The sequence below is a fragment of the Bos grunniens genome, chromosome 11, assembly GCF_055505025.1.
Source record: "Bos grunniens cultivar Pamir isolate PY7600 chromosome 11, Bosgru_T2T1.0, whole genome shotgun sequence".
NCBI lineage: Eukaryota > Metazoa > Chordata > Mammalia > Artiodactyla > Bovidae > Bos > Bos grunniens.
The window spans coordinates 76,025,122-76,047,951 of NC_141175.1; the positions used below are offsets into that span (position 1 = coordinate 76,025,122).

Below are 22,830 nucleotides of genomic sequence, written 5' to 3' on the forward strand. Positions count from 1 at the left end.
GAGCAACATAAGGAACAACATTCTCTAGCATCAACATGAATTCCTTAAAAGATAATTCTCTCTTGATCTTGTAATTGGCCATGATGACACTTAGATCTGGATTGTGTAAGCTGTCAATAATACAGTTTAATGTACAGTCATCTATTTAAAAAAAAACTCATATAACCGTGCCTTGACTTCTAAGAGTGGAACAGTTCTCAGAACTTTCTAAGATACTCTTCCTGGGTTACAATCCTCAAATCTGACTCAGAATTTTCCATTTCTTTCTTAGGCCAACTGATTAATTGTCGTCTACAAAACTGACCACCTGAACAGAATAGAAAGACTAAAATGAGACCCACAAAAATTCAGTCATTTTTTTGTGTGTGAAAAAATTCCACTATAGTGCATTGGTGAGATTGTTTTTATCAATCATCAATGCTTGGTCAATAGGACATCCATATGTTTTAATCAGAACACACACACATAAAAGCACCAGCCATACATAAAGGAAAAACTGATAAACTGGACCTCGTTAAAACTGAACCTTTGTTAATCAAAAAACACAAGAGAGTGAAAAGGTAAGTAAAAAGTAGAAAATAGTTCTAACACAAATAATAGAAGGTGAACTCATTCAGAATATAGAAAGAATGATAAAGCAATGACAAGAGGCCACCAAATTAAAATATGGCCAAAATATTTGGACAGCTAATTTCACCAAAAAAGTTAAGGATATACCAGTGCTCAAAAGCATATGCGAAGGTGTTTTTGCAAATGAGCAGAACCCTATAAAGTCATCCTGGGATACAGCCCTCCCCCTCTCCAGGCCCTCTGCTTTAGTTTCTCCCTGAAGTATTTAGATAACAGTATCTGAAGCACATTTCCTGAAATATTTTACAGATGCTAAAACCCCCACCAAATGGAAGAAGGTAACTACTTGACCACCATAAGGCAACCTATTGGAGCCTGAGGATTGATCATGTTAATCCCTGTGACTCTGCCCTGTTACTTTACCATCAACCAATCAGACAACTGTGCCTCCAATTGATCACACACCCTACAACTCCCCTCCCTCATTGTTCTTTTAAAATTGCTTGGCTGAAAGCTATGGGGGAATTCAGTTGTTTTGAGCACCTGCTGCCTGGAACTCCCCTGCAATAAACACTGCAGGGTCCTTCATGGCAAGCAGGTGTCAGTAGATTGGCTTTACTATGCCCGGGCAGGTGAGGGGGGTGGGAGATGCAGACTCAAGTGTGATTCATTAACATTTTAACACATTAATGGCAAGAGATATCAAGATACCCTTTAGCTTTGTGAAGGCAGTGATTAGAAGACACAACTGGGGTTTTTAGGAAACTGAAAATTGTATGTTTCCTAATCTGTGTGCTGGTCTGTTTACTTCATAAACATTTAACAAGATGTATACATGTAACTTGTACACTACCCTTTATGTACACTTACCTCATTAAAAGTTTATTTATAAGTAACTGGAGTTATTTTAGTTCAAAAATCAGTGGATTATTTGAGAAAAATTGAATCTACCCAAGAAATGAGCTAAACACAGTTTACTAACCAACTCACTAATCAAGTGCATCTTGACTTGGATGAACATATACTCATAATTACTAGTGCAAGCATATTTGTCAACACACTGACTTGTAGACAATATGTAATAAATATTATCCATCTTTCAAAATCCATTTGAAGATAGTACTTTTTCTATGAAGCCTTCTCAGTTCTTTGAATCACTTAAATCACTCTATTTCCACCAGCAATCGTCAATTGAATCAATGACTGCAAAACAATATAGGCTGTCTTACAGTATTCCTTAGATGTTTTTCACATAAGCTAGCTTTATCTCCCAGACTACACATTCTTGAGCGACGGAAAAATCTTTTGCATGCAACACAATTATGTATTGGTGTATACACCAAAATACTTCGCTAACCACTGTGTAACATACTTTAAACCCAAAGTTATTGACAATATGATTTACACTTAGAAAAACAATATCAAATGCTACCTAAGCAAAGAGACATAAACACACTCACAGCACTCTCACATGCAAGCCTGCAAATCCACAGTTCTTCCTGTTTTTGACCGAGGAGTCACTGTCGTGGCTGCCTCTCACTACAGAAGCTACAATCAAGTAGCTGTTTCACTTACCTTGTAGCCAGGTCAAGGATCCAAAATGCAAGTTTGGCTCATCCAAAGTGATGCAAAGAAGCAAGGACAGAGGTGAAGCCTTTTCAGCAGAGGCAGTGAGAACATTTCCAGAGGCCATAAGGCAGTCAGCGGGAAGAGATCCACTCTTCTACACAGACTAACCTACCTTCTTTTTTTCTGCACCACAGTCCATTAGACTATGCCCACGACTGTTTTTGTGTAATAGAAATTAAGGCAGATGCCACGAATGCAAAACTGCAGAACCACCCAGAACCCAACAGGCCAAGGAAGCAGCCTGACCAGGAAGGTAGTGCCTACGCAGATGAGACCAAAAGTGTGGGAAGGTCTTTGCCTTATTACCACACTAAGACCTCCCTCTAATTAGTCCCCTGGCAGAGAAGCCCAAAGTGCATGCTCCAACTATTCTAGAAATTGCCGCCCCTTTCCCGGAATTCTGATGGCTGCACCTATCTCTTACCTCTTAAAAGTTTCTGGCCTCCCTTCCCTCGGGGAGAAGGAGTCTTTAGAGTGTAAGCCCTTCTTTGTTTATTCCTTGATCAGCAGTGAAATTTCTGCTCGGCTCTCGCAGACCTGGTCTCGTTTAATTTTCACAAGCAGCACCTGCAATGAAAGGACCCAACTGAGTTCTGTTTGATCTGAGAGGCTTGGTAACCGTGACAGTGAAGAAGCCTCCTAAGTATGATTTGTACCACATAGTACTTGAATTCAGACCTTTTATTGCTCAAGCTTCCTAGGGAATTTGAGATTAAACTGGTATCCTTTTAAACATTCCTCAAATCTTTTTTTTTTTTTGGCTGTAAATAAAAACTCTTAGAGATATTTGTATGTGTGTATATATTATATGTCCATGCTTGTATCCATGCACTCACATATACACACACACATATCCAAAAACACATTCAAATACAAATGTGTATGTATTTATGTGTGTAAGTATACCATGTCAATGCCACATAGTTTAGATTTTTAGCTACTAAAAAGTAGAGGCTATGAATGGATTTTACTTCCTTAACCATTTATACAAAGCAGTTTTTATTCTGCTGTTTTCTAAATACATTTCATTGGCTTTTTGTCTCCTTGTTTTAATAAAATTAAAGTTTTATTTTTTTATTATTAAAATTAATAATTTTTAAGTTTAAAATAAAGTGGCTGATTGTAGAATTTGAGTCATTTTCAGAATGCCTTTTTGCCATACCAAGAATGTATACTTAACTATAATTTTTTTTAACAATTTAAAATTTTTCTTAAGATTTTACTTATGTCCCTACACAGTGTATGGTGTGAGAAAAAATATCTAACTTTCTCCTAACTTATCAGTCAGTTGCTTGACGTTAGTTATTGAATAATTTTTCTAATTGATTTGAATTGCCATCTTTATAAAGTATTAAATTTATATTGGTATCTAGACTTCTTTATGGATATTTTCCCCAATTTTATTAGTCCATAAGTTTATCCTTGTGCCAATTTGTCTCCATTTTATTATTGCAGTTTTATAATCTGATTTGTTCCTGGTTGAGCAGATGGTATCTTATTTTCATAGAAGTCCTTTTGTATCTGATTTATATCCATTTCCTCATTCTAGTATTTTTAAAAATTCATCTCCTTTTTTTCAATTATCTTTGCAAAAGGTTTATCTACAATATTGTTCTTCATAAAGAACCAGTCCTTCAATTTATTCACCAGTTTTACAGTTTTTCTAATTCATGGTTTATTTGAATATATTTTATTTTAAAAACTAATATCTATTTCAACCAATTCTATTTACTCTCAGCTCTCTGGGTATGGTTCTGTTAGGCAGGTAGAAGAGGAAAAAGGAGTCCGGAATGACGGTGGCTAAAAGACAAGGAAGGGAAAAGCCCGCAACAATAGAACAAAACAAAGTCTGAGGACCTCAGTGAGGACCTCAGGTAGAACAAACAGCTAGCCCAATTTACACAGGGCAGGCCCAGAGGGAGCGGAAAAAAACAAAAAACATAAAAAGAGGAGCCAAGGGCTGGGGGTCTCTCGCTCTCTTTCTCACGCACTCTCTCTCTCCCTTCTCTCCATGTCTTTTGGGTCAGCATGCCCTCACATCTTGAGGATGTATTTTCCTTTATTTTCTAAATAAAACTGAGCTGTAAAGCGCAGCTGTAACATTGATCTGTCCAAGAGCTGTGACACAGTCTGTCTGAGGGCTTTAATACTGGTCCGTCACTTCAAATTTTTGTTGTTTTGAGATAGAACCGAGGATATTACACACTCCCTCAACATCTATGGTGCCGTAACTCTGATTTAACGTCGCTGAAACAACCTTGGCACGGCCTGCTCAAGGAGGAGGCCAAGCACAGTAGGAGCCCAGTTTGGTGAAAGCTCCCATGGTGGGAGCTGAATGCAAAGAAAACCAAGTGCAGGGGAAGTGACAAGAAGCCCAGCATGCTGGAAACTGGGACAGTGGAAAACAAACTCAGCAGAAAGCTCATGTGGCTCAGTCTCAGATTCCAGAAGACATCCGGTTAATGTAGGAGGTCCTCACTCCTATGGCTGGAGGGACATATGCCTAACAAAATCTTAATTCCTTTACAATCTCTCATTTCTTGTTTCCTTGATCCCCAGCAAACAGGCGAGTGGCAGTGGGTGAAACTGAGGGACTCTGGAAAGGCTACTCCTTGTTATGTCCCAAAGGCACTATCTGCTGAGCCCCAGTACCTGTTACCCAAGCTGGTGGGGGTTCTTCTGTCCTTAATCTTCTTTGTGCCAAGGATCAGGCCAATGAAAACTGTGAGCACAGGTCAGGTATTTAGCAGACTTTCCAGCAGGCTATGAAGGGGATTCCTTGGCACGTATTTCCCACTGCTTTTTCCTCCTGTCCTTCAGCTCCTCTCTCTCGGGACTTGAGCTCAGCCAAAACCCATGATGCCTGGCTTCAGGACCTAATGAAGCTCAGGCTCTGATGTCTCATTGCAAAAATTCAGTTAGAGACACAGTGATAGGCAAGAGGTTGATTTGTTAGGATTCAGAGAGAAACACACTCTACAGGGTATAGGCCATTGCAGAGGGCAAGTGCTTAGGCCATGGAATGTGGTCTGGCTAGGTTTTTCGAGTGGGGTGAATTCATATGCTAATGAGTGGGAGGATCATCCCCAGGATTGGGGAACCACCTACTCCTCCATCTTTTGACAGTGGCTTGGAGCTGTCCTGTCACCTCGGGGTGTGTCATTTAGCTTGCAGATTGAGGATTAAGGTTTACTTGAATTTGACTTGTCATCTTAGACCCAATTGATTTTAATCGGTTTATGTTATGCCCTTGTGCTATGTCATTCTTTCCAAAATTGTGCCCTGCCCCCTTCCCTCCTGTTTCATGCTCTTTTCCTGAGCCCCATCTGGGCCCACAATGTTGCCTCTACAATCTTCTGAAGGGACAACCAGAAAATAACTGGCCCTTGGGAGGGAAATACTATATAATATCCAGTCCCTCCAGATATTCAGGCCTTCGTCTTCCATGTTTCCTACATGTGCAACAACAGCATCTCTCAGTGGACCTGCTAGGGCAGGTGACAGGCACACGATGCCTGCTAGAAGTCCATCTGTTGGGCATCCCTTCAAAGACAATTGGGCTTCCAGGGATAATATTTGCCACTTTGGGAGTCAGCCCTGCAGACCATTTGGGCCCAAATCCTTACCACTCTTCTCCTAAAGTTACAAACATACCCCTGGATCAAATCTCCTCTCCACTTTTACGGAACATCCGGTCTGTTGCCTCTTACCAATTTGTTCTTAAGCCAATTACTAACTCCTACAACCAGGACCCTGCCCCCTTGTAGGCAACATTGCTCCACCCAGCCTATTATTAAAATACTTTAATGCCCCTAACAGGGCCAGATAACCCACTCCTTTGTCATTACTTCTGTTATTACATAAAATGGGTCTATGACAATGAAATGTTTACCATTCCAGACACCCTAACCTGCTCTTATGCAGGACTAGGGGAGGAAATCAGTGACTTACAATCTCTTAAAGCAGTAAGAGGATAAGGTTTATAACTTTTTCACCAGGTTCCCAGTCTCAGGGCACAGGCTTGGATTGCTTTACATCATGATATTTATTCCCATTTGCGGTGAACAAACTGGCAATGAGTTAAAATTACAACCCCTTAATCCTGCCCACGGAGAAGGCAATGGCACCCCACTCCAGTACTCTTGCCTGGAAAATCCTATGAATGGAGGAGCCTGGTGTGCTGCCGTCTATGGGGTCGCACAGAGTCAGACACGACTGAAGTGACTTAGCAGCAGCAGCAGCAATCCTACCCAGCACTGGTCATGCTGGAGACCTTGGGGATGCCCAACTCCACTTTGGGGGTCCCAGGAGGTCATCACACCTTGACCTGCCCAGGGACCCAATTCTCAGGAGGCTGACATGCCTCGACCTGCCTGGAAATTCAATCTCCAGGAGGCTGTCACGCCTCAGCTGGCCTGGGGATCTGCACCCTGACCCGGGGACGCCTGGCTCTCAGGTTGCAACAGTACTGGGTAGGATAAGCTTCAGGAAGACTCAACCCTAAGGAAGCCCACCCATGGAAATAGAAGGAAGCCTATTACTTGTGGGACTGTGCCTAGTCTCAGCAATAACTCAGGAGTCCAACGAGAACACCATTGCCTTTCTGGAAAGGCTAAAAGAGGTCCTCCAAAAGTTTACCAATCTGGACTTAGACTCTTACAAGGGACAGGTGATTTTAAAAGACGAATTCCTGTCCCAATGTGCATCAGACATCAAGATAAAGTTATAACAGCTACAGCAGCAGGACCCTGCTGCCTCTTTAGATGAGATGGTCCAGCCAGCACCAATACCTTTTATAACAGAGAACAGGAGAGGGAGGTCGAGGCCCAGGAGAGGGAGAAAAGGAAAGAGACAAGGGATGCCCAGATCCTGGGCACCATCCAGGGAAGCCCTATGGCAAACCCCGAGTCCTAGAAGGACAAGGCATGAGGCAAATGCCTAATCTGTAGACAGGTGGGGCATTGGGCCAAAGAGTGTCCAAACCATGACAAGTCTCCTAAAATGGCTTGCTACAAATGCCATCAACTGGGACACGGGGCAGCACTCTGCCCTCGGGACCCAAGAGCCTCAAGGTCAAGTGCCAAGCCTTCCCTCAGGATGGTTAACAGGGCTGAAGTGGCCTGCTCCAGCCAGCCTGCCTGTCACAGTTAACCATCACGGGGCTGGAGCCAAGAGTGCAACTGGATGTGGCAGATAGTTCTGAGAATTTCTTGGTTGACACAGGGAATACCTACTGTGTCCTGACCTCCTACTCCAGAGCCTTCTCCTCCCAAACCTGTACCATTTTGGGTGCTACAGGAAAAACAACTACTAAAAGATTCACCTGAGCACTTCTTTGTTGCTGAGATGGACAAATATTTTCCCACCAGTTTCTGGTGGTCCCTGAGTGACCTACTCCCTTGTTGGGAAGAGAGAGACTCACTAAACTGGGAACCACCTTGTGATGGGAAGCTTTCCAGCCCCTAGAGCCCTACAGCTTCTGGTTACTACTGAAGAACCCATTACACCTTCTCTAATAGAGAGGGACCAAAACCTATGGGAGGACAAAATTAACCCCCAGGTGTGGGACCAGGGGACTCCTGGATGAGCCCACCAAGCTGAACTGGTCATCATTTTCCTCCAAGATCCAATTTGGTTTCCTAACCAGAAATAATATCCCCTCAGAAGAGAGGCTCAGGAGGGACTACAGCCTCTAATAAATAAATTCCTTGCTTGTGGACTATTGGTCCCCACCAATTTGCCATGTAACACCCCGATCCTCTCAGTAAAAGAAAAGGATGGAACCTGGAGAATGGTTCAAGGTCTCTGGATCATAAATGAAGCTGCAGTCCCCCTCCATCCCACAGTACCCAATCCCTATGTAATCTTGGGAGAAATCCCACCCAGTGCCAAGTGGTTTACAATCTTGGATCTCAAAGATGCATTTTTTTGCATACCACTGGCTAAAGAATCCCAATATCTTTTTGCCTTTGAGTGAGAGGCTCCAGGAGAAAAACACCAACAGATAACTTGGACACTATTACCTGGGGTTCAGAGATAGCCCCCACCTGTTTGGACAGGCTCTTAGCCAGGATCTCCTAGATCTGGACCTGGGACCTAATGGGATGATATTACAATGCATAGATGACCTACTAATCTGCTCTCCAGATGAGAAAAGTTGAGCAATCTCCAGATTGCCCAAGAATATGCAATTCAGGCTCTAAATTTTTTGACAGAGTGGGGATATAAAATCTCCCATGCTAAGGCATAGATGGTCAAGACAAAGGTCACTTACCTGGGAGTTCAGATTACTCACAGGTCCAGGAGGCTGTCCTCTGATTGCGTACAAGGAATCCTCCAGTTGCCCTCCCCCATGACTCGAAAACAATTGCAAGCTTTCCTGAGGATAACTGGGTATTGTAGAGTCTGGATATCCAACTATGGTCTAATTGCCCAGCCCTTATATGAAAACTTAAAGGGACGGGATGATTCAATCCCAGTGATGTGGGGAACTCCTCAAAAGAAGGCAGAGGCTACACTAAAACAAGCCTTAACTCAAGCACCTGCCTTGAGGTTGCCAGACCCAGAAAAAGCATTCCAACTTTATGTCCACGAAAGAGAAGGAATAGCCTTGGGAGTGTTAACTCATGGGATCTGAGCCGGAGCCTGTAGCTTACTTATCCAAGAAGCTCAACCCAACTGCCTGAGGCTGGCCTCCCTCCCTTCGAAATCTGGCAGCTCTTGCAATCCTGATAGAAGATACTTTAAAACTCTCTTTTGGGGGCAAACTAAATATTTTTACCAGTCACCAAGTGAAACAATTCCTAAATGAGAGTGGTCATTTATGGATGTCTGATCAAAGAATCCTCAGATTATCAAGTAGTGCTGATGTAAAATCCAGGCCTCACTATATCCTCTTGTGAGGTTCTTAACCCAGCCACCCTCTTGCCTACCCCTGAGGGCTCTCTCCCTTTTCACTCATGCCTAGAAACCTTGGACAACTGGACAAAACCCCAAGAGGGATTGTCAAAAGATCCTCTGACCGATCCTGAGAAAATCTGGTACACTGATGGAAGCAGCTTTGTCTTGGATGGAAAAAGAAGAACCGGATATGCTCAATTTTGAGACCATAGAGGCTAAGCCTCTGCCACCAGGTACTTCAGCCCAATTAGCTGAGCTCATAGCCCTGACTTGAGCTTTAGAGCTGGGAAAGGAGAAGGAATAGCCATTTACACTGACTCCAAGTATGCCTTTCTGGTGCTACATGCACATGCTGCTATTTGGAAAGAAAGAGGCCACTTGACCACCCAAGGGTCCCCAATCAAATATGATGATCATCCTTAGACTCTTGGAGGCAGTCCATCTGCCCACTGAGGTTTCAGTCTCCCACTGTAAAAGACACCAAAAAGGGAGCACAGAAGTGGCACAAGGGAACAAAGCAGCTGATCAGGTAGCTAAGAGAGCAGCATTACAGAACAATGACCTAAAAGGAATTGCCACCATAGCTCCACAGATTAATTTGCCAGCAACCCCTTCATATACTGAAGGTGAGACTCTTAAAGCTAAGAGTGAGGGCTTTTAAGAAGATCATACGGGGTGGTTTCAAAAGGAGGGACTCCTTTTTCTGCCTGGGAACCTCCAATGGAAGTTGGTTAACTCCTTACATGCCACTACTCATTTAGGGGAAAAGGCCCTCCAAAGATTACTAGAAAGGTCATTCAGAGGAATAGGCCTCCAAACGACTATAAGGCAAGTGGTCTCCTCTTGTCCCACATGCCAATTAAACAACCCCCAAGGAGCTCGAAGACCCAAGCTGGCCAGCCTGTCCAATGATGTGGGACCTACCCAGGAGAGGACTGGCGGATGAACTTCACCCAGATGCCAGTTTCTCAAGAGTATAAATACCTATTAGTCATGATAGATACATTCACAGGACGGATTAAAGGCTTTCCCACCCAGACTGAGAAGGCTGAGGATGTGGTAAAAAAAAAAAAAAAAAAAAAAACTGCTCCATGAAATCATTCTGAGATTTGGTCTGCCCAGGTCATTATAAAGTGACAATGGGACATCATTTACTTCTAAGTTCACCCAAGGGGTCTCTAAAGCATTGGACATTATTTATTATCTCCATTGTGCCTGGAGGCCTCAGTCGTCAGCAAAATTAGAAAGAGCCAACCAATTCTTAAAATCAGCAATAAAAAAGATAACCCAGGAGACCTCCCTGGGATGGAAGGAAGCTTTATCAAGAGCTCTTCTCCACACCCATATTGCCCCTAAGGATCAGGTTGGTCTTAATCCTTATGAGATGCTATATGGGAGACCGTTTGTTTATGTCAATGACCTCTTCCTAGATCCAGAGCTCAGACCCTCCAGTCTTATACCATGGCCATTGGGCAATTCCAACAGGATATACACTGGTAAGGTGTAAACCAGGACCCAAAAGATTCTAAGAAGTCACCACTATATGTTCCAGGGACTCGAGTCCTAATTAAAGTCTGGAAAGATGGTCCCGAAAGGCTCAACTCCAGCCCACATGGAAGAGCCCCTACCCTGTAATACTTTCTACCCCCACAGTAGTTAAGGTACCAGGACATGACTCCTAGATTCACTACTCACGAGTCAAGCTGTGGAATAAAACAGAACAGGACACTCAGTATACCTGTGAGCCCCTGGGAGATCTCAGATATCTATTCAGAACTACAAATGAGTGCCATTCTAATGAACACCCCCAAAATCTAGTTTCTGGGGATAAGATATCTCAGGACACCTCTAAAGAGCCAACACAGCTTGGCAGGGGTCATACTGCAAAACAGACAGGAGACAGATCTCCTGATCCCTGAACAAGAAGGGACTTGGGACATCCTGGCATGGGATTTGGAGTTGGCTAATGCCCCTACTATTGGAGAAGGAAATGGCAACCCACTCCAGTGTTCTTGCCTGGAGAATCCCAGGACGGGGGAGCCTGGTGGGTTGCCGTGTATGGGGTTGCACAGAGTTGGACACGACTGAAGTGACTTAGCAATGCCCCTACTAGTCCTTGTTATGCCATATTGATGCTGCTTATGATTGCTCCATGTATTATCAATTGTCTAACCTGTTTTGTCTCTGCACAGGTCAACAAGCTACAACATGCAGTGCCAGTTCAACAAAGATATGTAAAACTATAGCGGACCACGGAAAACCTCAGATGGACATGGCTACAAAGACTCTGAGACCTGAGACTAGCAAGAGGGGGAGGCCCAATGATCCCCGCTGTCCCAGTTCAGTGGGAAGTAGCCAGAAAGAGCCCCACACTCCTATTCCCAAAGAATTGGGCCTCCCATCTTTTGAAGGGGGAATGTTAGGTAGTTAGAATAGGAAAAAGGAGTCCAGAATGGCAGTGGCTAAAAGACAAGGAAGGGAAAAGCCCACAAAAATAGAACAAAGGAAGGTCCAAAGGCCAGAGTGAGGACCTCAGGTAGAACAAACAGCACTTCTGGCTAGCCCAATTTACATAGGCCAGGCCCAGGGGGGGAGGAAAAAAAATACAAAAAGAGGAGCCAAAGGGGTGGGGTCTCTCTCACGTGTTCTCTCTCACTCTTGCTCTCTCTCTCTTCTCTTTGTGTCTTTTGGGTCGGCATGCCCTCATGCCTCGAGGATATATTTTCCTTTATTTTCTAAATAAAACTGAGCTGTAATACTGATCTGAGAGCTGTGACATAGTCTATCCGAGGGCTTTAATGCTGGTTCATCACTTCGAATTTTTGTTGTGATGATACAGAACCCAGGAAATTACACACTCCCCCAACAGCTCTAATTTGCTGAACCTCTACTGTTATTTTCTGACTCTTTGCTTTATGCTAATTCTATCTCATAAGTTGTCTTCTTCTAAATTCAACTAGTCAAATTCCACAGTCCTTCATGGTCCATTTTTCATGTCATAGTGATGCCATCCTTCTCTTCTTAGGCTGAATCCATTTAGAACAATCATTTGTCCTTAAACCTATAATATTATTTCTTAATCTGGACTTTTTATATGTATCTAGCTCTTACTCTCTGGGTAAACTGAATTTACTGGAAATAAGAACCAAATTCCAAGATAACTTACCACAGTAGGCAACAAAGAATTTTTGAAATGAACCATTGACAAGCATGTATCAAACTTCTACTTTATTTATTTAGTTATCTATTCCAGAAATTCTATTTGAATAGAATACTCAGATAGAGGCTTGACATAGGTTTAACTATGTGGTACCTGTCATGATGCCGCATTCATTGAGAAGTTTTCAGATCAGTTGAAAGACAAGATTGATTTATTTCTGGATTTCAAGAGAACCTTGCCACAGCATGCTTATTACGGACTGAAAAATGGATATAAAACTTAATTCTTTTGTAATTCTGCTTGCCAGTCCTATAGTTAATAAAACAAGTAACTTTTTTCTTTTTTTCTGATGTTAATTTCCTCCTGTTTTCAATGAGAAATGAAAGTATTTGGTGGATTCAGTTAGTTGTTACCACTCTATGTAAGAATCATGTATTTTCAATGTGTGTAATTTATCTGTAGTCCACAGAAAGTCAAAGCATAAAACAAATAACTTGGTGTACAAAAGTGTCAGTTAACTACAATGCCATTAAGTCAGACAGAGTTGTAGGTGTTTAAAACACAAAGTTAACTGGTCTATAATGTCCGCGTGGAAATGCTTTGAGAATAATTAAAGAAGGCCCTTCAGTCATGCAAACATGGATAATGACGCTACATATGAACTACAAGGCTTTTGTCTTAGTATACTGATTTTGTATTCATGAGTGAAGTATCTTCATTGTTTGCTTCTTCTTCATGGGATGTTAAACATTCAGAACAATTTATGAAGCCATAAACCTGCAAGATTTCTTTTCCAGCTTAACCTAAATCAAGATAATCTTTATTTTTATTTGTCTAGTCCACACCACTAAAACGAGTTTATCATTGACTGAAGTGACCATAGTTATTCCCTCTGGGGTACCGTTATAATGATCCTTTTTATTTTATATCCTACTTTACTGTTTTGCTAAAATCAATATTTGAGGCTTCATTAAATTGACAACTAAATCTGAAATGCATTTGCTATCATTCAAAATGCAAATGACTATTTGGTGCTTTTATTTCTAAAATAAGTAAATATGTCAGGGATATTATGAATGTATATGTTTGGTTTGAAATTTTCTACTCAGCAGGTTCCTTTTATACTTCTGTAGATAAGTCTTTAATATGAACATAAATTAGAAAATATTTCTTGACTTAGCTTGCTATGATTATTTTTGCCAAAAGTAAAAAACAAATAAAATTGGAAAATGATCGATACTGATGGTATATAAATTATATTTCTTACAGAGTCATGCACACCTCCTGAATCTGTTCACAGCTTCCCTGCCCTCCGTGTGAATGTGAACAAGGAATCTTAAGAATACAAGGTGAGAATTTGTCTTCTTTGTCACCACACAGCTTGGTTCTGTTATTTTCCACATTAATAGGATTTTGTGACTGAGTGACCTTGTTAATACAGCAATATGTTTTCTGCCATATCATCAGTAACAATCTCTGCAGGAAAAATTAGCATTGAAAAAAATCATGGTTGATTTCACTCCATTTTTTTTTCTCTTGCTTTAGCAAAAGCAAACAACTTCCATTATATACTAACACAACAACCACAATAGAAAAAGAAATCTACTTTGAATGGTAAAAATACATGCTGAAACAGAGGGCCAAAACTGTGCTTTCCCATAGCACAATAATATGGAGATATCTGGATCTTTGGCAATATTTTTTTTAAATGGTAATAATATGGGAGTAATATTTTCTACCAGACATAGAAAAGTAGAATTAGGAGTCTTCTAAAAGATCTCTAAAAATTACTACGAAAAGAATGAGTTGCATTAAGATGGCTAAAAGTCATATTGTTTCCCCGTCAAATCTCTGAAGCCTTGTATGTTTTCATTTTCTGTTAATTCTACACTATCACATCAGTCAATTCTGGCTCCATGTTTTTGTGTAAAAGAGGTTGTCTTTTAACCAAACAGAGTGCTAAAGCAGAAAATAACACACTTTACTAAAGGGAGACCAAGAATCCCAGTAATTTGGCATCATGGGCAGCTAGGAACACTTGCTCTTGAAAGGTAACAAAAGAAATAATCTTTACTGGGAATATGCAATATGTGTTTCACTTGTTAATCTCTCGTTGTCCGATTCCTGGTCAGTTCTCACAGCCAGATCCCTATGCTCTCTGGAAACTTTCAATGAAATATATTTTCCTCTCACTTCAACTCTTTTAGGTAATTCATTACTTTTTAGGATCCTTATTCATTTCTCCATTCCAAAGGTTCTTTATCTTCACTAGTGTCCTTAAAGCAACCTTATCTGTAATTCCCACTCTGTTCACGCAGCCTCATACTTTGGGCTACCCTTTCTTCCCCACCCTGACTTTGATGACCCTCATCTGATTTTTCCATTTAAGCTTCCACAGTTTCCTTTGTCCTCATAATAACTGCTCCAGAATGCCAGAAGGTGAACAGTACCTCATAGGAACAGCTAAGTCTGAATTTATTTGCCAGAAGCAGAATGAGGGACCAGTTATCGGTTTGATAAAAGCTTTCACAATTTGATTCCTAAGACTTGGGCTCAACTTACTTTGCTTTTGTTCCTTTGAGCTTGACCTTGACCACGAGGCTAACTTAGACCACGTCTGCTTCATGAGACCAGACCATGGGATGCATGCTGCATTAACATGTTAGGGCTGCCGTAGCAAAAATCCCACAAGCTGGATGGTTTAAGCAATAGAGATGTATTCCCTCACAGTTTTGGAGGATAGAAATCTAAAGCTTAGTGCCATATTCCAGGCCTTTGTCCTTGGCTTGTCCATCTTCTCCCTGCGTCAGTTCACATCATCATTTTTCTGTGTGTCTTCGTGTCTTTATGGACTTAATTGTGTTCCCTCAACCACCAGTTCATATGTTGAAGTTCTAACTCATGTTGTGACTGTAGTTGGAGAAAGGCCCTAAAAAGTAGGTAATCAAAGTTAGATGATATCATAGGGATGAGAATCTGATAGGACTGAAAAGACAAGGAATAGAGAAATATCTGTTTTTCCCTGCATGAACACAGAAGAAAAGCCACAGGAAGACATAGTGAGTAAAGCCTGAAAAGGAGGGCTCACCAGATACCTACTCTGATGGCCCCTTGGTCTTGAACCTCTAGATTATAGAATTGTGAGGAAATAAATTTCTGTAGTTTAAACCACTCAGTCTCTAGTATAGTCTTTCAGCAGTCCAAGAAGACTAGTAGACTGCCCAGATTTTTATAAGGAAATTGGTTATACTGGATTAGGTAGAGTTCACTCCAATGACCTCATTTGAACTGTAAAGACCTTGCCACCAAATAATGGTGCTATCTCAAGTAACGAGGGTTAGGCTTCTAACGTATCTCTTTGCGGGGTTGGGTGGGGTTACAATTCAACTCATAATAGACACGGACTCTGAAGCATGCCTCTCGCTCATGAAGGAACCCTCAAATTGAGAGTCTAACTTTTTAAATTGCTATGTAAGACTACTAAAAAGATACAATAATTGACCTTGATTATATTAAAAGACACCAGCAAAAGCCTAATGAGTAGAATTATTTGAAAAATTGTATTTGTGGTACTAGTACATGACACACTTCTGATTTTATGGATACTTTCCACAGCCAGGTGATAAATACCACTTTAACATCCAACATAGAAGCTGACGAGTGAGCATTAGTGGAATCAGTGAGTGAATTTCACGGTAGGATGAAAGTCCCACTCCATGGGCAGGAGATGAACTCAAAGCTGACCTCATGCTGACAATGTGGTACATGGTAGTTTCTGCCAAAAGAACCTTGGGGTTTCCTCCTCTATATAAACCCAAAACGAAGGACAGTGGCTCTCATCTTTTCCATTCAAATAGCCCTGACTTTTGCCAGTTCTTTATAATATACATAACTTCTGTTGAGCCACACTGAGTATTCAAATTATTTCTTAAGCACACAGAACATGAATTCTCACAGGAAGCTTACGTAGAGCATGGATTCTCAATATCACTCCCAATGGAGTAAACATAAGTGGGAGGGAAAAAGAAAAAAGAAACTTACTCTTTTTAAGTTTAAAAAACAGATGTATATATAGTAAAAAAAAAAAAAAAAAAAAAAGCAGATACTCACTGTATCTTTGATACTAAAATTTTATAGGGAGGAGACAGAGATAGGAAAAAAAAATGCCTTAAAAGGCAAAAAAAAAAAAAAATTTTTCAGGAGGTAATAACTTTTTTTAAATGGTTACTAAACACGGACATATAGAATTGGCATATCCCCTAGCTATGGCTCTTTGTAAACATCAAACATCAAATTCCAATTCTCAAATACCTGCCCCTCCCTTTACCTTTCCCCCTTGACATAGCCTGTGCCCTGTTCTGCTCCCTTCTTCCTCACTTTTTTTTTTTTTTTTTACTGTATTAAAGATGAGCATTATAAGGTAATTCAACATTGGATAACTTTAAATGGAAATCCCCTTAAGTGTTTTCAAATATTTGTTTACCAATAATTGATAATAGATGGCAGGATATACTGGAGGGCAGGAAAACATATCTGTCTGAAGTTCTAGGACATACCTTCAGTGGAAGATGAGTTTAAGAAGAGAATTATGTAGTCATATTTCAGTATTAGGAAAATGAAAAAGTGTTTTTATTTGGAGATATTTTATGTGACTTGTATATATTAATTTCCTGAGCTCATAGTGTGTTAATGTTTACATTATCATAAGGGGCTTCCCAGCTCAGTGGCTGCCAATGCAGGAGACACAGGAAATGCAGGTTTGATCCCTGGGTTGGGAAGATCCCTTGGAGGAGGAAATGGCAACCCACTCCAGTATTCTTGCCTGGAAAATTCCCTGGACAGAAGAGCCTGGTGGGCTACTACAGTTCAAGGGGTCATAAAGAGACAGACATGACTGAGTGACTGAGCATGAGCATGATACATTATCATACATAGTAAAACAATATTGTAAATATTATTTTAATTACTTCAGTGAAGGTTTTGATATATCTGTGGAAAAGCAAATCAATATAGATAGTGCAATGCTATTGAAAGCCTTCTTTAGGAATATTAGAAAATCCCACAAACAAATGCCCTTCACAACTGCCATTCATGCCCATGAAAGAAGTGAAATAAATCCAATTCCAAGCAGGCAGTCACAATGTTTATGGATTTCAATAAAAGTGCCCACAATCGAGTACGGTCATGTCCTTTATTTAACTGTTTCTTTTTTCCTGAAAAGAAACAAAGAATGGCTCAATGACTTTTTAAATATTGTATTTGCTTAGGTTTTTTGCTAGTTTTTTTTTTTTTTTTTCTGCCTTAAAAGAATTAGTTTCTAACTTCTTACAAATAAGATTTAAGAAGCAACCCATTTAGTCTAAATCTTAATTAATCCTAAGAAGAGGGAACTGCAGCTTTTTAAAAGTCTAAATGGGTCATCCTGAGCAGCTTTGTCAGCCATCATTTGGTCCAGGAGTGAGCCGCAGGTAAGGTTGTTTAAAGCTCAGATGCTGCAGAGAGTGCATCTGTCTTCCTAGGCAGCTCTCATCCTGCCTGGTCCACTGCCTCTATCTTTACGAGTCCTTTGATTGGTAATTGAGAGAATAAATCTTTGAAGGACTTACATGAGTATGTGTATATTAAGAGTTCAGTAATAAAATACCTACCAAAGTATTTTATACAGTCTCCTTTCAAGTCTTGGACATTTAATTAATTTTGCTAGACTAAGATATGGAATCAGGATTCAATTATAGAGGTTTTGTTTTTGTTTTTCTGATGTTAGCAAATTCAAATTTTTAATTTTCTGTTCCAAACTAGTAGTTATCTGTATTAGGGTCAGGACTGGGTTGGGGAGGAGTCACATCACAGACTTAAATATAAGTCATATCTACCAAGTGGAAAAGCCACCGGGAGAATTCAAAGGAATTTGTCTGCAAAGCAGAAAGTCTGTTAGGGAAAGGTTAATAATATTGGGGTTATTTAACCTGGAGAAAAAGCAAGATGAATTATTGATTTCTTGAAAATATTGCTTTCATTAAAATACTATCTTGTTTAGAATCAGGGGGAGGAGCCAAGATGGCGGAGGAGTAGGACGGGGAGAACACTTTCTCCCCCACAAATTCATCAAAAGAGCATTTAAACGTCGAGTAAATTCCACAAAACAACTTCTGAATGCCGGCAGAGGACATCAGGCACCCAGAAAAGCAACCCAACTCTTCGAAAGGAGGTAGGAAAAAATATTAAAAACAAAAAAAAAGAGACAAAAGAGGGAGGGACGGAGTTCCGTCCCGGGAAGGGAATCTTAAAAAGAGAGAAGTTTCCAAACATCAGGAAACCTTCTCACTGCCGAATCTGTGCCGAGCTTTGGAAGCACAGAGGGCAACATAACAGGGAGAAAAAATAAATAAACAATTTAAAACCCGCAGATTGCGAGCCCTACAGTAACTCCCCCAGCAGAGAAGCAGCGCAGACGCCTGCATCCGCCATTAGCAAACCGGGGCTGGGCAGGGAGGCGCGGCGTGGGCTGCATCGCTGAGAGTAAGAATTTGGCCTGAATACCCTGAGCGCTATCTGAGCGAAATAATTTGGGCTAGCAAACCAGACTGTGGGATACCTACCACGCGAAAAGCCAGCCCTAACCTAAGACCGCCAGGCCCGCGCACGAAACAAAGGACTGAACAGAGATAGCCGGCTGCAGACCTTCCCCCTCCGGTGACAGGCAGCCAGAGCCGGAAGGGGGCAATCGCAGCCCCAGAGAGACATTATCTATAAAATTGTAAGCAGGCTTCTTTGCTAACTAAAACTTCTTGGGGGTCTGGACGGTCAACATCTGCCTGAGAAGGTGCGCCGGTTTTACATCCAGATAACCGAGTGGCGGGGAGGTGATAAGTCGCAGCATTGGCGCTCGCCTGGGAAGAGCAAATTGGCGCTCGGACCTGGGAAGAGCACAAAACGCAGGCCCAACTGAGTCTGCGCCTCTGAGGACTACCCGAGTGCCTGAACCTGAGCGGCTTGGACCTGGGAGGTGCATGCAGCCCAGGGCCAGCCTCGGATTGTTCCCGGTGGAACAACCTAGAGTCCGAGCAGTGTGGACAGGGAGGCTACACGCGCCGTGAGCGGGGGCAGACCCAGGGTGGCTGAGCCACTGCGAGCCCACGCCAGTGTTATTTGTTTGCAGCATCCCTCCCTCCCTCCCCACAGCGCGACTGAACAAGTAAGCCTAAAAAAAAAAAAGTGTCCTCCACCGTGCCCTTTGAGTCAGGGCGGAAACCAGATACTGAAGAGACTAGCAAACAGAAGAAGATATAACAGAGGGAAACACCTTGAAAGCTACAGGCAATAGATCAAAACCCTGTGGTTACTATGGACTACATAGGAAGGGGGCTATAGATCTTGAGAAATATAAATCTGACCAAGGAACTAGCCAAAAATGAACTGAACCCACAACACCCACAAAAAAAAAAAACAAAAAAGTCCTAGATATATTTTTATTATTTTTACGATCATTCTTTCTTTTTTTTTTAATTAAAAAAAAAAAATTTTAAGTCCTCTATTGTTCCTTTAATTTTCACTTTTATAACCTATTACTTTGCAAAAAAAAAAAAAGGAAAAAAAAAAAAAGACCCTATTTTTTTCTTCTTCAGCAAACTTCATATATATATATTTTATAATTTTTTGACCTTGGTTTTTTTGTTGTTGTTGTTTTTGTTTTTTTCTTCTTTTCTTTAACATTGTATTTTTGAAATTCCAAACTCTACTCTAGATTTTTAATTTTCGCTTTTTGGTATATGTTATCAATTTTGTACCTATAGTTTTTTTTTATATAATTTCTGTGACTTTTTTTTTTTTCTTCTTCTTCTCTGTTTCTTTCTCTTCTTCTTTTATATAACATTGTACATATGAAATTCCAAACTTTACTCTAGATTTTTAATTTATGCTTTTTGGTATTTGATATCAATTTTGTACCTGTATTTTCTTTATAATTTTTGTGACAGTGTTCATATTTGTTTGTTTGTTTCCTCTCTTTATTTTTCTTCTTTTCTTTTTTTTTTTTTAACATTGTATTTTTGAAATTCCAAACTCTACTCTAGATTTTTAATTTTTGCTTTCTGGTATTAGTTATCAATTTTGTACCTGTACTTTCTTTATAATTTTCGCGACCTTGTTTGTTTTTGTTTGTTCGTTTTTTCTCTCTTTCTTTTCCTTCTTCTTTTCTTTAACATTGTATTTTTGAAATTCCAAACTCTACTCTAGATTTTTAATTTTCGCTTTCTGGTATTAGTTATCAATTTTGTACCTGTACTTTCTTTATAATTTTCGCGACCTTGTTTGTTTTTGTATGTTCGTTCTTTCTCTCTTTCTTTTCCTTCTTCTTTTCTTTAACGTCGTATTTTTGAAATTCCAAACTCTACTCTAGATTTTTAATTTTTGCTTTTATGTATTTGTTACCAATTTTGTAACTTTAAGGACCCAATCTTCAGGACCCATTTTTCACTAGGGAGTGAGATTACTGGCTTGACTGCTCTCTCTCCCTTTGGACCCTCCTTTTTCTCCACCAGGTCGCCTGTGTCTCCTCCCTAACCCCTCTCTACTCTACCCAACTCTGTGAATTTCTGTGTGTTCCAGACGGTGGAGAACACTTAGGGAACTGATTACTGGCTGGATCTGTCTCCCTCCTTTTCATTCCCCCCTTTTATCCTTCTGGCCACCTCTGTTACCTTCCTCCTTCTTCTCTTCTCTGTATAACCCCGTGAACATCTCTGAGTGGTCCAGTTGTGGAGTGCACATAAGGAAGTGACAACTGGCTAGCCCACTCTCTCCACTATTGATTCACCTCATCTCATCTGGGTCACCTCTAACTCCCTCCTCCCTCTTCTCTTCTCCATGTAACGCTGTGAACCTCTCTGAGTGACCCTCACTGTAGAGAAACTTATCATCTTTAATGTAGATGTTTTATCAATGGTGTTGTATAGAAGGAGAAGTTTTGAAACTACTGTAAAAATAAGACCGATAATCGGAAGCAGGAGACTTAAGTCCAAACCCTGACTCCAGGGAACTCCTGACTCCAAGGAACATTCATTGACAGGAGCTCATCAAATGCCTCCATACCGACACTGAAACCAAGCACCACACAAGGGCCAATAAGTTCCAGGGCAAGACATACCAAGCAAATTCTCCAGCAACAAAGGAACACAGCCCTGAGCTTCAAGATACAGGCTGCCCAAAGTCACCCCAAAACTATAGACATCTCATAACTCATTACTGGACATTTCATTGCACTCCAGAGAGAAGAAATACAGCTCCACCCACCAGAACACCGACACAAGCTTCCCTAACCAGGAAACCTTGACAAGCCACCTGTACAAACCCACACACAGTGAGGAAACGCCACAATAAAGAGAACTCCACAAACGGCCAGAATACAGAAAGGACACCCCAAACTCAGCAATTTAAACAAGATGAAGAGACAGAGGAATACTCAGCAGATAAAGGAACAGGATAAATGCCCACCAAACCAAACAAAAGAGGAAGAGATAGGGAATCTACCTGATAAAGAATTCCGAATAATGATAGTGAAATTGATCCAAAATCTTGAAACTAAAATGGAATCACAGATAAATAGCCTGGAGACAAGGATTGAGAAGATGCAAGAAAGGTTTAACAAGGACCTAGAAGAAATAAAAAAGAGTCAATATATAATGAATAATGCAATAAGTGAAATTAAAAACACTCTGGAGGCAACAAATAGTAGAATAACAGAGGCAGAAGACAGGATTAGTGAATTAGAAGATAGAATGGTAGAAATAAATGAATCAGAGAGGATAAAAGAAAAACGAATTAAAAGAAATGAGGACAATCTCAGAGACCTCCAGGACAATATTAAACGCTACAACATTCGAATCATAGGGGTTCCAGAAGAAGAAGACAAAAAGAAAGACCATGAGAAAATACTTGAGGAGATAATAGTGGAAAACTTCCCTAAAATGGGGAAGGAAATAATCACCCAAGTCCAAGAAACCCAGAGAGTACCAAACAGGATAAACCCAAGGAGAAACACCCCAAGACACATATTAATCAAATTAACAAAGATCAAACACAAAGAACAAATATTAAAAGCAGCAAGGGAAAAACAACAAATAACACACAAGGGAATTCCCATAAGGATAACAGCTGATCTTTCAATAGAAACTCTTCAAGCCAGGAGGGAATGGCAAGACATACTTAAAATGATGAAAGAAAATAACCTACAGCCCAGATTATTGTACCCAGCAAGGATCTCATTCAAGTATGAAGGAGAAATCAAAAGCTTTTCAGACAAGCAAAAGCTGAGAGAATTCTGCACCACCAAACCAGCTCTCCAACAAATACTAAAGGATATTCTCTAGACAGGAAACACAAAAACGGTGTATAAACTCGAACCCAAAACAATAAAGTAAATGGCAACGGGAACATACTTATCAGTAATTACCTTAAATGTAAATGGGTTGAATGCCCCAACCAAAAGACAAAGACTGGCTGAATGGATACAAAAACAAGACCCCTACATATGTTGTCTACAAGAGACCCACCTCAAAACAGGGGACACATAC

The 22,830-nt window shown here is 40.7% G+C and overlaps 1 protein-coding gene across 7 annotated transcripts in view; it reads right to left on the minus strand.

Annotated features, from left to right (window-relative positions):
• LOC147363332 (uncharacterized) overlaps positions 1 to 22,830 on the minus strand; it is a 791,043-nt gene that overhangs the window by 231,136 nt on the left and 537,077 nt on the right. For 6 of the 7 annotated variants that reach the window (XM_086327063.1, XM_086327061.1, XM_086327062.1 and 3 more), the window contains exon 6: positions 2,624 to 2,766. In XM_086327063.1, the coding sequence (XP_086183189.1) occupies positions 2,692 to 2,766 (75 nt within the window). In that variant the 3' untranslated portion in view covers positions 2,624 to 2,691. The other variant, XR_015136994.1, reaches the window with a different exon arrangement.